Genomic DNA, 13,901 nt, shown 5'->3' with positions numbered 1-13,901 from the left:
TACTATTAAATCGGCGTATGAGAGCATTGTTAATGAACCCACTGGTGATGAGCATCCTTTGTGGATCAGTATTAACAGGACTCGTGGCCTTTAAATGATTCTAATGTTTTTGTGGTTAGTTGGACAAGGTCGGGTGATGATGATTGCTGAAAGTGTGCGAAGAGGCTATGCTTCGGATAGCAGCTGCTCGATATGTAGAGAACCGGTGGAAGATATCAATCATGTAGTGAGGGGTTGCACTTCGGCTGTGCTGGTGTGGTCTATGGTGAATGGATTATAATGAACCTGGGGGATGCGTTGGAATTTGTAATCTCTACGGAACGGGGGATGTTATGTTTGGAGCAATAGTTTGAAACATTTGGTTGCATCGGAATGAGATTACTTTCAATAACCAGAGTGAGGACTCCCGTCCTATTTTAGTAAAGAGTCGACAGCTTGTTGATCTTACTTGTCGAGCTTTGGACATGAATCGGATCCACCAAGGTCACTCCAGACGTGCTAATGTGGGCCCACGAGTGTGGAGCTGTCTACCAGTGGGCTGGGTGAAAATAAACTCGGATGATGCTAGAAATCGTGAGTCTGGTTTGACTTCATGCGGAGGTGTGCTGCAAAACCATTTGGGGGAGTGGCTGCAGCTTTGGGTGTTTTTACTGGAATGTTATGTGCATGGGAGATGGAGAGCTTACACGTAATAGTTGAGGTGGATAGCATGGAACTTCTCGGGGGTATTGCAACAGCTGCAGAATGGAGGATACAGATTTAGTCTACTGCATCATATTGCTGCAAAAGGATTGGGTGGTGAGGTTTCAACATGTTCAACGGAATGGGAATCGGCTGGCCGATGCAATGGCGAAACGAGCAGATAGGTCCTATTCTGAGTGTATTCGATTTTCGGTTGCTCTGAGGGAGGTGTTACCGATCCTACAAGACGATATGGCCGGTGCAATGACGGCTTGAAGACTGTTTCTATCTTTATTTACCCAAAAAAAAAAAACAAAAAACAAAGGAAAATGAAGCAATTACATTTAGGCCTGTAAACGAACCGAACGCACACGAACGGAGATATGTTCATGTTCGCTCATTTAATAAATAAACGAACGTAAACGAGCACGAACATAAACGAACAATTTTTTTTGTTCATGTTCGTTTATTAAGGAATATAACTTGTTCATGTTCGTTCATTTAATAAATAAACGAACATAAACGAACACGAATATAAACAATCATAAACGTTGGAGACCCTACCTTCCATTGTTCTTTCATGAAAAATAGTCGACAATGCAAATCAACCAAATCTACAATGATAAATAGCGTAAGAGTTTATTAGCAGTGATAAAATGTTTGAAGATATTAAATATTTCAATGGATCTTTTAAATATATTAAATGATTCACACGACTTTAATTTAACGCTATAACATTTATCTGAGTAATCTATGATTACATATGAACAATCATTTTCCACTATGTTATTCTAATAAATCCGCCGGCTAAAAGTTTTTTGACATCAATATCAGACTTTAGTGAGGTTTGTTCGTAATAGATCTTTCCGTTGGCAGAGTAGAAAATTTAACAGCATGAAGATTTCAAACGGTACAAATTGGACTACAAGGCAATAACATAGATCCGAAATCCCTTCGATGGTACATATCGTAACTGATATTATTGTTAAACTACCATTCAAAATTTTAATGTACCTAAAGTTTACTCAACAACTAAAGTTCACACACGAACTACGAAAACAAAAGTTCATTGTCAAAGTGTATTTTATACTTATTAATAGGTTCTTTCTGGAAAACTCATTACTTCCGCTATTACACTCTTTTTCAGAAATTGCATAGAAATCTTTGTTTTGTTTTCTGGTAAATTCTATATATTTTTCTCTTTACTGATGCTCATATACTTCTGATTGTTACATTTATCTTCCCATCTATTTCTAGTAAGAAGTATAATGTTTTATTGAGTTTTAGATGTGAAGATGTTCGCAATAACTTTACATATCAACTATTAAACCAAATAAAACAGAGAAAGAGATTAAAACAGACCTGTAAAAATTCAGATTGCACTATAATATAATTTGTTTTGAAGCTTTCAGCGATTGTCTCCACTCTCCAATAAACACTAGGGTTTGGGGAAAAATGGGGAAAATGAATATAAGTGCGAGGTACCTCACACGTTAACATATTGAATTTAATCTTCAAATAAAATTGGGTTAATTATGGAGTTGGTCATCAGAATATCAGATTAATTAATATTTTTAAGATACTTATAAATTGGTCACCAAAATTGATTTAAGAAGATTAGGTTAAAAATAAATGAATGAACATAAACGAACATAACCGAACGAACATAATCGAACATAACCGAACGAACATAACCGAACATTCACGAACGTAAATGAACGAACGAGACCTATGTTCATGTTCGTTCATTTAATTAAACGAACACAAAATTTTGTTCATGTTCGTTCATTTAATAAATAAACGTACATAAACAAACTTCCCGCCGCACGATTCATGAACGGTTCTATGAACGTTCAGTTCATTTACAGCCTAATTACATTAGGGTTAAATTGATTAAAAGGAAAAAACAGACAATAAATTAGGGTGAAATTAATTAAATAATTAAAAGGAAAAAAGACAAACAGAAATAGAGGTTGACCTGTTACGCTCCACAACTACTTTCCAAGACTTTCATTTTAAGCATACTCTTAGATCCAACTGAAGTTCCCAGAAATCTTTGCAACAGCTTTAACAGGCTCTACCATAATTTCAGGTTTGTTTTTCTTCTACCAACCTTTCTTTGTTAGATTTGCAAAACCACCCATCAATCCACAAGCTTTGATCTGATGCTCTTCCTTTAGATCAAATGCTCCTCATGTAATCACTAAAGTTTCAGTTTTTCATGGGAAAGTAGCAAAGCTGCAGTTTTGGTAGTTTTTCTTTTCTTCTTTCTGAAATTGGGTCTCAATTTTTAGTGGTTTTTAGCTGAGAAATATTGAAAATTTGGAACAATGAGGAGTGTATGCCTGGCTGCTGTTGTTTGTTTAATGTGTGAGATGTTTATCTTAGGGTTAACAAATTATGTTCCAGAAGTGGAATTTGAGTATAAAAAGGAATCTTCTGTTGAAATGGAACACAATTATGAAAGAATCGATGAGGTAAAGAAACATTGTAAATCGGTTTTATCATCTGCTTCTGAATTCAAAGCTGGAGATAATAGGATAGCTGATATAAAAGAGGAGCTCAATTTCGGGTATGGGGATTGGCGGCAGGATTTCGGTGATGCTCCCATTATGCCATTTGATGATAGAGGTATACCTGAGAAGTTGTCGCAGGCTCCCTCGAACATATCTTCTTTCTGGATCACAAATGTTGATAACGAACATCGGACTAAGAAGTCTGTGAGTGTCAGTGGGATTTTGATGCTGGGGATAACACTGGATACTTCGTTTGCGGAGAGGCCGTACCAGGGTAGTCCTCGGTTTCAGATATGGCCTGCTCATACTCAGCTTGCTATTTCGTTCGAAGGGATTTACACTGAAACCAAACAGGGTGGTGGGGAAAGAGTGTTGTGTTTGTTGGGGAGCGCGATGTTGCCGTCTCGGGAGTCTGACATGAACACACCATGGGAATGGCTGAAGGACTCTGTCAAAACGAAAAACAGGTGCCTCTTTTGCAAGATGATCAGATATTGCTTGTGCTTCATTACCCATTGACACATACTTTGACAAATAGGGTAATACGAGGGGAGTTGAAAAGTTTAAATCCGAAATCAAATGCTAAGTACTTTGATCAAGTCCATATTTTGGCCCAGATGCTCAAGTCGACGAAATATGAATTTGGCTCTAACGAGATTGTATCCAAGGCATGTGATCCTTATCCGTATCGGGATAATGTGATGAATTCCGGCATCAACGTCTACAAAGGAGATAGCTTCTGTGCAATTCTAGAGCAAGTTACTAATAGTGGAGCTTTCACTGTTGTGCCAAACTGGAAATGCAATGGCACTGACGACTACTGTAGTAAGCTGGGTCCTTTTGTGTCCGATAAAGAGATTAAGGCTACAAATGGCAGCTTCAAGGATGTCGTACTTTACATGCAAGATGTCAGTTGCAAGCCAACTAATGGGCATCGAAATGATAGTGTCGCCAGAGTTGCTGCAGTTTTTTGGGCTGCTCCTGCATCGGAGGATCAGTATAGAGTGCAATGGAGGAGGTCTGGACTTAGCAACCTGACTCTAGCTGCTGAAGGAATCTGGAATTCTTCTAGTGGGCAGCTTTGCATGGTTGGTTGTCTTGGCATAGTAGATGCAGACGGGAGTAGCTGTAACTCGCGTATATGTTTGTATGTTCCTCTGTTGTTCTCCTTAAAGCAGCGAAGCATAATCTTTGGGAGTATTTCGAGTATTGATAGAAGTAATAAGTACTTCCCTTTATCTTTTGAAAGGTTAGCGAGGCCGACAGAGTTGTGGAATTATTTCAGAATATCACATCCTTATTATGGTTACTCAAAAATCCGATCAGCTGGTGCGATCCTAGAGAAAAATGAGCCTTTCAGTTTTGGAACTCTCGTCAAGAAATCGTTGCTGCAATTTCCGAAACTTGACGATACCGAGGACTTTTTATCCAGCCTTTCTTTTCTCGCAGAAGATCTGACCCTTGAAATCTCTTCTGTCCCTGATCCGTTTTCAAATTCTCATCGTCCAAGAGTTGATATTCAGTTGGATATTTTCTCCCTTGGTCCTTTGTTCGGGCGCAATTGGTATTCAAGAAATGTGACCACCGCAGAGGAAGAGGCACCTTACCACGCTAAAGCTGAATACACCGAGAAACAGCTCCTTTTGAATGTATCAGCGCAACTAACAATCATGGGGAAAGATTATAGCAATTTTTCTGTTCTTTTTCTGGAGGGTCTTTATGATCCACATTTTGGACGGATGTATCTTGTTGGCTGCAGGGATGTTCGAGCTTCATGGACGATCTTATCTCAAACCGTGGATCTAGAATCAGGGTTGGATTGCTTAATCGAAGTCATAGTGTCTTACCCACCAACGACAGCTCGGTGGTTGGTCAATCCAACTGCAAGAATTTCCATATCCAGTCAGAGAACTGAAGATGATCCATTATATTTTGGGATGATTAAGCTTCAAACTCTTCCGATTATGTACAGGAAGCAAAGGGAAGATATTCTCTCTCGCCGGGGAGTTGAGGGAATCCTCTGTGTTTTGACTCTTTCATTTGCTATTGCTTGCATTTCCAGTCAGCTGTTTTACCTCAAGCAGGATGTTGATTCCTCTCCTTTTATTTCCCTTGTCATGCTTGGTGTCCAAGCCTTTGGGTACAGTCTTCCTCTTATTACTGGTGCCGAAGCTCTCTTCAAGAGAGAGGCTTCCGATTCTTATGCAATGCAATCTTATGATCTCGAGAAGAGTCGGTGGCTGAGTTTGATTGATTACACGGTGAAGCTTCTTGTGCTGGTGATGTTCCTTTTGACACTGAGGCTCTGTCAGAAGGTGTGGAAATCTCGTATCAGATTACTTTCAGGATCCCCGCTTGAATCACATCGTGTCCCGAGTGAGAAGCGGGTACTTATCGCAACCGTTATCATACATGTCATTGGGTACATAATTGTGCTGATCATTCATACTGTTAACACCAAACAGATACCATTTCAAACGGATAAGTTCATAGATTCAAGGGGTAACTCCCAAACGCTACGGCAATGGGAAATCGAACTAGAGGAGTATATCGGCCTTGTTCAAGATTTCTTCTTGCTCCCTCAAGTCATTGGTAACTTAATGTGTCAAATCGATTGTAAACCTCTCCGGAAACTATATTTTATCGGGATTACGGTGGTCAGACTCCTCCCTCATTTCTATGACTACATGAGAGCTCCAGTTCCGAATCCATACTTTGCAGAGGAGTACGAGTTTGTGAATCCTACAATGGACTTCTTCTCGAATTTCGGGGATGTTGCCATTCCCGTCACCGCAGTTTTGCTTGCAGCTGTTGTCTACTGTCAGCAAAGGTGGAAATATGATCAGCTTAGCCAGATTCTCACCTTCAGGCAACGTAGGCTTCTTCCTGCGGGATCAAGAGCTTACGAGAGGTTGTCTTCGAAGCCATTAGAAGCTGAGCTCGCCTCTGATGTTAATCGGAGTACCTCGAATAAGCTAGGGGACGATGATGAAGAATAGTTCAATTCCTTGTCAACATTACTGACAGAAGATGTGCTTGCTAAGCATGTGTGAATGTAGGTAATAATTTCATGTTTGTTTTCCAAGTACAACATGTTGGCATCTAAAATTACGGCTAAAAGCTTGGTTCCATCATGCATGTTTTGATCATTAACAAGAACAATTCTCCGAACTCCGTGTTGGCTTTATCTTTGTTTAATATCTGCATTTTCGCAGCATGATTTTCTTATGATGAAGATCACCGGTGGCTGGTGCAATCATGAAGCTGTATTACCAAAAGAATCACATCTTTTACATAATACTTCCGATTCTTTTTCATGTTACTGATGAAAGCACAGTATTTCTGCAAACTGTACCCAGATCTTAAAATGTTACTGAATATGCAACCTATCATGTTACCAATATATCTCATGGATAATTAGAGACGAACACATGATTTTATGCTAGGGATATGAACTTTTAAAATTTTAAAAATGATGAATTTATAAAATTTCAAGAGACCGAAAACATATTATCTAAAGTATGTGAAATTTTAAATTTTCAGTGGGGGGGGCAACGGCCTCCACCCACCCTTCCGGCTATCCCTGTTGAACGTGGATAATGACCGTAAAAATGAGATTAATCGACAGCCAAGAGAAAGAGAATCAGGAATGAAATGGAATTCTTCTCTTCGCATCTATAAAGTGTTAAATTATCCACAAATAATGTTGTTTAAAGTGGCAAGAAGAGTAGGCCTCAATCTTATTCAAAGATGTGTAACAGGGTTTTGGTCTTTGTTGAAAGAAAGCAATAAGCATGGTGCATAGGGCTGTAACTTGAGCTCGACACTCGACTCGAAAACTTTAAAATGAAGTTCGATCCGGCTCAAAAACTCACGAGCTTAAAATTTTTAAGCTCGACTCGAACTCGAAACCGTGGATTGAATCTCATAAAAGCTCGTAGAAGCTCGAAAAAACTCGAAATGAAAAAAATCTTAAACTTAACTCGATTGAAGCTCAAACTCGAAAATGAACCTTAAATACATGAAAATCTTATACTGCATTTTTGAAAGAAAAAAAATCAACACATAAATGTTAATATTATTCATAATTTATTTTTTAAAAAAATAAAATATTAATATATTATACTTTCGAGTTGGTCGCTAGTTTTTCGAGTAGCTCGTTTTAACTCATTAAGAACTCGAGTCGAGCTCGAGTTTGAATTCGATTCGAGTATTTATGAGTTTTGATCGAGTCGATCTCGAGTAGTTTATAATCTGTCTCGTCTCGTTTAAGCCCTAGTGGTGCATGTGTCATGTGGCCTTGTACTCCAAGAGAAGGTTTGTCTTGGACACATGCATTGTAAAGGACATATGCATCATTTAAGAGGCAACACGATGCCCTGAAGATATCAGTTGTAATGTATCCAATTATAAATTATCAATAAAATTTAATTTTGCTCTTAATTTTAATTGAAATAATTTTTATGAGGTTCGTTGAATTCAAAACTAAATTAGATATAGATAAAATAAATATCATATTGCAATTATAAATATTAAATCTGTACCATATAAATTTAAAATTATTTAATATGATATTATGAATGTATGATTTTTAAATTACGTTTAAAAGTTTTTAAACAAAAGTCAAATGCTTAAATGATGTCATTAGTAAAAAATAATTTTATTATTTGATAATATAATTTTTCAAACGTCAAAAATTATAAATTTTTTATTTCACAAATACTAAAAAAACAATTAAATAAATAATTAGTTATTAAATAATTTCCGTTTAATAAAAAATTAATTTCATTGTTTGATAACTGAATCTGTTGAAAATATTTTTTAATTTTAAAAATAATTTATTTTCGTATATTTAAAAAAAATCTAAAAAATCTAATTTTTTAGAATTATTACTTAATGTTGAAAAATATTAAAAATGAAATTTTAGTTATAATTGAGAGGCTAAATAAGATATTTTTCATTAATTTAGTATGCTATGTCACCCCTTAATAACATTTAAGGATTGTTATTTATTTTTTTAAACAAAGTTCAAAGTTTCATGTCTATTTTGTAACTGTTAAAAATTCAATGATAAATAAATAAAATTTAAAATTATTGTGACTATTTATGAATTTTACCCTTTTTTTAAATTAACATTGCATTTCAATGCATGTCGTTAGTGGTGCATTTCAATGAATGTCACTCATTATAGATTCATCTTATGTTATATAGGGTGTTGAGTAAATTAATTTCTCGTATAGTGTGAATGATACAATGCACAAAATACGTCTGGACGACACGCTAGTTTTTAAAAGTAATTTTTTGAATACATCGTTTAAGAGTTTTTTTTTAAATCAGTTATATTATGCTTTAATATTTTTTTTGAAATAATCATTGGTATCTGATCTATTGACCGACTAATCCAGATCGGGTACTGCAGAGGCGAGGGCGACCCTTCCAACCTAGTTTGCTCCATTCACAAACGTCAGGATTCGATCCTTTGACCTTGCTTAAAGGACCTAATGTCTCGTCCTACTAGACTAACCGGTTGTTGGTCATGCTTTAACATTTTTAAATATGTTTAATTAAAGGTTTAATCTATCAAAGCAGTCGAGTAAAAGTCAAACATTTTAAAATATACTCAAATAACAGCTTAACATTTTGAACAACAAATATATTGTCATGTAATTGTATAAAATATAATTATTATACGTGTAATTCTCGTGTAATTATTTTAAATCTAAGTATCAGATAACTTTTTAAATGTCTTTAATTCGATAATTTATTAATGAGTTCCATTCAAAAAATTTTAATACAAAAAAGAAAAGATATAAAAACTTATATAAGTAAGATATGAATATATTAACTTTTACAAATGAAATATTATAAAAGTGAATTTAATTTGCAATGGGACTGCAGAGACTCTCCTCCAACCAGCTCCAGAGACTTCTGATCTTTTTGATGACATTATTCTCCTTTCTGATGGCCAGATAGTATATCAGGGTCCTCGTGAACACGTGCTGGGCTTCTTTGAATACATGGGCTTCAAGTGTCCGGAGAGAAAAGGCGCGGCTGACTTCTTGCAAGAAGTAAGCTTTGATCCATTTTCCTTTGGGACTAAAGTTTCTCTTCTATCACATTTAACTCGATTATGTTCATTGCAGGTTACGTCGAGGAAAGATCAAAAGCAGTATTGGGTACGTGAAGATCAACCTTACAGGTTCATCACGGCCAAGGAATTCTCCGAGGCTTTCCAATCGTTTCACGTGGGAATGAAACTTGGAGATGAACTTGGTGTTCCATCTGAAAAAACAAAGAGCCACCCTGCTGCTTTGACAACCAGAAAGTATGGTGCTGGAAAGAAAGAGTTGCTCAAAGCTTGCATATCCAGGGAATATCTGCTGATGAAGAGAAACTCCTATGTTTACATTTTCAAGTTTATACATGTACTAGTGAAACGCAATTCTTGTACCACAATTATTAAGGTTTAACCTGTGACTCTTAACGTTATTTTCTTTGTGCTACTAGCTCACAATGATGGCATTCATTACCATGACACTCTTTCTGAGGACCGAGATGAAACACGATTCGGTTGTAGGGGGAGGAATCTATATGGGGGCCTTGTTTTTTGGCTTGATTACTATCATGTTTAATGGGATGGCTGAGATTTCTATGACCATTGCTAAGCTTCCCGTCTTTTACAAGCAAAGAGACCTCCTGTTCTACCCTTCATGGGCATATGCTCTACCGACATGGATACTAAAGATCCCTATCTCATTTGCAGAAGTTTCCATATGGGTATTTCTTACCTATAATGTCATCGGATTTGATCCGAATGTTGAAAGGTAAGGAAACGAACTGACAATAAAAATTCCAAGGGGAACTTGACTTGTACCATATATAGTGTCGTTGCTTGTTTATTAGCTCTGATCCGAATTAAGTTGAAAGTGACTTTTCTGGCACAGGTTGTTTAAGCAGTACCTCATCCTTGTTTTAGTTAACCAGATGGCTTCGGGATTGTTCCGATTTATTGCTGCAGCTGGTAGAAACATGGTCGTTGCTAACACTTTCGGGGCATTTGCCTTGCTCATACTTTTTGCATTGGGTGGCTTTGTCCTGTCACGAGGTATGAATTAGAAGTCTTCAACATATCCAAAAAAATTCAATCTTTTGATCAAATTTAAAATTTGCAATTGATCTTCTTTGTTAACTGTTGCAGAGGACATAAAGAAATGGTGGATATGGGGCTACTGGATTTCGCCTATGATGTATGGACAAAATGCACTGATGGTTAATGAATTCCTTGGAAACCAGTGGAGAAGAGTAATGCTTTGAATTTGCAATGCGTATTGAGTTTTCAATCTTATCTCTGAACAACCAGGTTATATTTTAGATTTTGTTTCATACTGAAGGTTCTTCCGGGCTCGAATGAATCACTGGGAATTACAGTTTTGATGTCTAGAGGTTTCTTCCATGACCCGGATTGGTATTGGTTCGGAGTAGGGGGATTGCTTGGATTCATTGTATTGTTCAACTTCTTTTATACTCTGGCTCTTGCCTATCTAAAGCGTGAGCATAGCTTTATCGACACCGACTTAAAGTCTTAAACTTATGCTTCTTTCGAAGGAAGAGCTAATCTTTTACCGTTCTGCGAATGAATGTGCAGCATTTGAGAAAAATCAGGCTGTAATATCAGAAAAACCGGAAGGGAACGAGCAAGCCAATGGAGTTGGTGGAAAGCTTCAGTTATCAAACAATGGAAGTAACTCAAGCAATGTAACTAGATCAGGTATTGAGCTCACTTAGTTTTTGCATCCTTGTGTTTGTGTACATTCTAAATATAACTGAAATGCAGGGGTTCAAGATGATACTCGAAGAAGCTTCTCATCCAAGTCATCGTCTATGGCTGAGGCTACCACTGTTAACAAGAAAAAGGGAATGGTTCTTCCATTTGAACCACATTCCATCACATTTGTTGATATTATCTATTCAGTTGATATGCCACAGGTAATATGAGATTCCATGTACAACTATCATATACTTGTTCTGTTAATGTCGAAATAAGAGATTTTGATGAATTGATTGAAATTGCAGGAAATTAAAAAACAAGGTGCCAATGAGGATAAATTGGTGCTATTGAAGGGTGTTAGTGGTTCTTTCAGACCAGGCGTTCTCACAGCTCTCATGGGCGTTAGTGGTGCTGGCAAAACTACTCTGATGGATGTGCTTGCTGGAAGAAAAACTGGCGGTTATATCGAGGGGAACATCACCGTTTCTGGTTTCCCGAAGAAGCAAGAAACATTTGCTCGAGTATCTGGATATTGTGAGCAAAATGACATTCACTCTCCTCATGTCATAGCTTATACAGCTGTGAGATTACTTTTTACAACATTCATAGCTTTGATGTTCGGGACACTGTTCTGGGACCTCGGGACTAAAACGTAAGCTACAACAAGTTCAAATTCTCAGCTTCATGTTTGGTCTTGTGTGATATTTGTACATCTCATTGTCACATGGTAAAATTACAGGAAAAAGAGGCAAGATCTGGCCAATGCAATGGGCTCTATGTATGCAGCTGTTCTTTTCCTAGGTATCCAAAACGCTGCATCAGTGCAGCCCGTGGTGGCGGTCGAAAGGACAGTCTTTTATAGAGAAAGAGCGTGCTGGGATGTATTCTGCCATGCCATATGCCAGTGCCCAGGCATGTATTCTTCCTTTTTGTTTATGTTGAAGCGTTCACTCTGGAAAGAAAGTTGTGCAAAATGCGGTACATTAGAACTGACTTTCGAACTCGAAAACTGCAGGTCTTAATCGAGATACCTTATATTTTTGTTCAAGCAGCCGTGTATGGCCTCATAGTGTACGCGATGATCGGTTTCGAATGGACTGCAGCCAAATTCTTTTGGTATTTCTTCTTCATGTACTTCACCTTCTATGGCATGATGGCTGTGGCTGTCACACCAAACCACCACATTGCAGCCATAGTTTCCTCAGCATTCTATGGGTTATGGAACGTGTTCTCCGGCTTCATCATCCCACGACCGGTAAGTGTCGTGTTCTCAAGATATTCACTCATTTTCCAGATGACTAACTAGTTTCCAAATCTTTAAATTACAGAGCATTCCTATATGGTGGAGATGGTACTATTACATTTGTCCAGTATCTTGGACACTGTATGGTCTGGTTGTTTCACAGTTCGGAGATATTCGGGATGTCCTCGAGGATGGTCAGACAGTAGAACAATACTTGAGAAACTATTTCGACTTCAGGCATGAATTCATTGGAGTTGTAGCAGGTGTAATTGTTGCTTTCACAGTACTATTTGGAGCCATCTTCACCGTCTCCATAAAGTTGTTTAATTTCCAGAAACGCTAGACTTTCTTTTTTCATTTGTTTAAAAGATCATCTTTGTAATGCTATGATATTAGGATAGAAATAGATCCTGTATGTATGTATAAATTAGAAAGTTTTGAATTTAGAATTCGAGAAATAATTTGAAGACTTTGTATATACAACTTGTTAAGTCTCGTCAAAACTCGAAAACTTGACTCGATCAATTTAAATTCAAATTCGATTAGATCATAAAAATTAAATAATCCAAATTTACCAATGATAATTGATATAAAATACACTTCTCTTATAATATATTAAAATTGCCTCGTAAGTTTTCGTGTACTTAATATTCATGTTCGAGCTTTAGAGCTTCAACCGAATAAAGTCTGAGAATGTTTTGATTTCAAGTTTTTTGAGCTTCACTCATTAGTCGCACAAGACGATACTCTTATTTAGTGTATTTAGAGTTTACCTTAAGCCTATCATGAATAATACCCAACTTCATGACAATTATATCCAACGTAGAAGGATCCCTGTTCTCCGACGAACCTTCCTTCCCTTTCTCCGATGCCGGTTGCACCTTCACGGGAATTGGAGAGCCCGGCCTTTCTAACGGTGGCGGAATATTCAGGTTGGCCACCGCCAACGACGGGGGCGAAGGCTGAAGCATGACCCTATCAGAAACCCCTTTTAGTGTTTATTTTTTAAATATATTATTGTGTATATTGAATGGACGAGGATGAATATAAAATCATATTCGCTTCAATCTCACCATCCACAATACAACTAATTTCTCTTCTTATCCCCCCCCCCCACCACCCGCAAAATTATATATATAAGGGTGGTTAGATGTTTTTAATAAAGACATTAACTATATTCCCTTAAAATAATTAATCGTACACTATATTCTAATATTGTGATCATATTCCTAATTCAGTATACTTGAAAACGAAATAGAAACCGAAACAACGTATGAACAATCAGAGAAAAGATTCCCAACATTTCTGTGCAACAATTATGACAGAATACAAACAAGTTTAACACAAGGAGAAGATTATGTTTTCTTCTGAAACATGTCTACCGGGCTTTTTTCACCTCCACATATAATCCTATATGTTGTATATTGCATGTTGCATCGAGTCTTATATATATTTACATGTTGTATATTGATGGATATAGAAATTTAAAAATGGGTTTATCGTATTGTATATATTTACATGTTGCATGAGTCTTATATATATTGACGGATATAGAAATTTAAAAATGGGTTCTTCGTATTGTATATTGCATGTTGCATGAGTCTTACATATATTGCATGTTGTACGAGTCTTATACGTTCTCAAAGAGAAGTAAAAGTCAAGATTGATGAATGTTCATCAATGGAGGAAATTT

General features: G+C 36.9%; 1 protein-coding gene and 1 pseudogene across 1 annotated transcript; both read left to right on the top strand.

Annotated features, from left to right (window-relative positions):
- The first annotated feature begins 2,656 nt into the window (after positions 1-2,656).
- LOC120137936 lies at positions 2,657-6,415 on the top strand (annotated as a pseudogene).
- Positions 6,416-7,489: 1,074 nt separating this feature from the next.
- LOC120137759 (ABC transporter G family member 40-like) lies at positions 7,490-12,567 on the top strand. Its single transcript, XM_039153439.1, has 13 exons — positions 7,490-7,514; positions 9,096-9,265; positions 9,341-9,622; positions 9,705-10,021; positions 10,142-10,302; positions 10,396-10,499; positions 10,589-10,745; positions 10,843-10,965; positions 11,086-11,183; positions 11,271-11,617; positions 11,705-11,786; positions 11,828-12,220; positions 12,294-12,567. The coding sequence occupies exons 1-13, from the start codon at positions 7,490-7,492 to the stop codon at positions 12,549-12,551; spliced, it is 2,517 nt and encodes an 838-aa protein (XP_039009370.1). The 3' UTR covers positions 12,552-12,567.
- The last annotated feature ends 1,334 nt before the right edge of the window (positions 12,568-13,901 follow it).

Source organism: Hibiscus syriacus, unplaced genomic scaffold (genome assembly GCF_006381635.1).
Source record: "Hibiscus syriacus cultivar Baekdansim isolate YM2019G1 unplaced genomic scaffold, ASM638163v2 tig00110676_pilon, whole genome shotgun sequence".
Taxonomy (NCBI): domain Eukaryota; kingdom Viridiplantae; phylum Streptophyta; class Magnoliopsida; order Malvales; family Malvaceae; genus Hibiscus; species Hibiscus syriacus.
This window is presented reverse-complemented; position numbering and strand designations above follow the sequence as displayed.

Coding starts and splice junctions, on each gene's coding strand:
- LOC120137759 (XM_039153439.1), top strand. CDS start 7,490: ATGTGGCCTTGTACTCCAAGAGAAG. Junction 9,266..9,340: donor CGGCTGACTTCTTGCAAGAA/GTAAGCTTTGAT, acceptor TGTTCATTGCAG/GTTACGTCGAGGAAAGATCA. Junction 10,500..10,588: donor TTGGAAACCAGTGGAGAAGA/GTAATGCTTTGA, acceptor TTCATACTGAAG/GTTCTTCCGGGCTCGAATGA.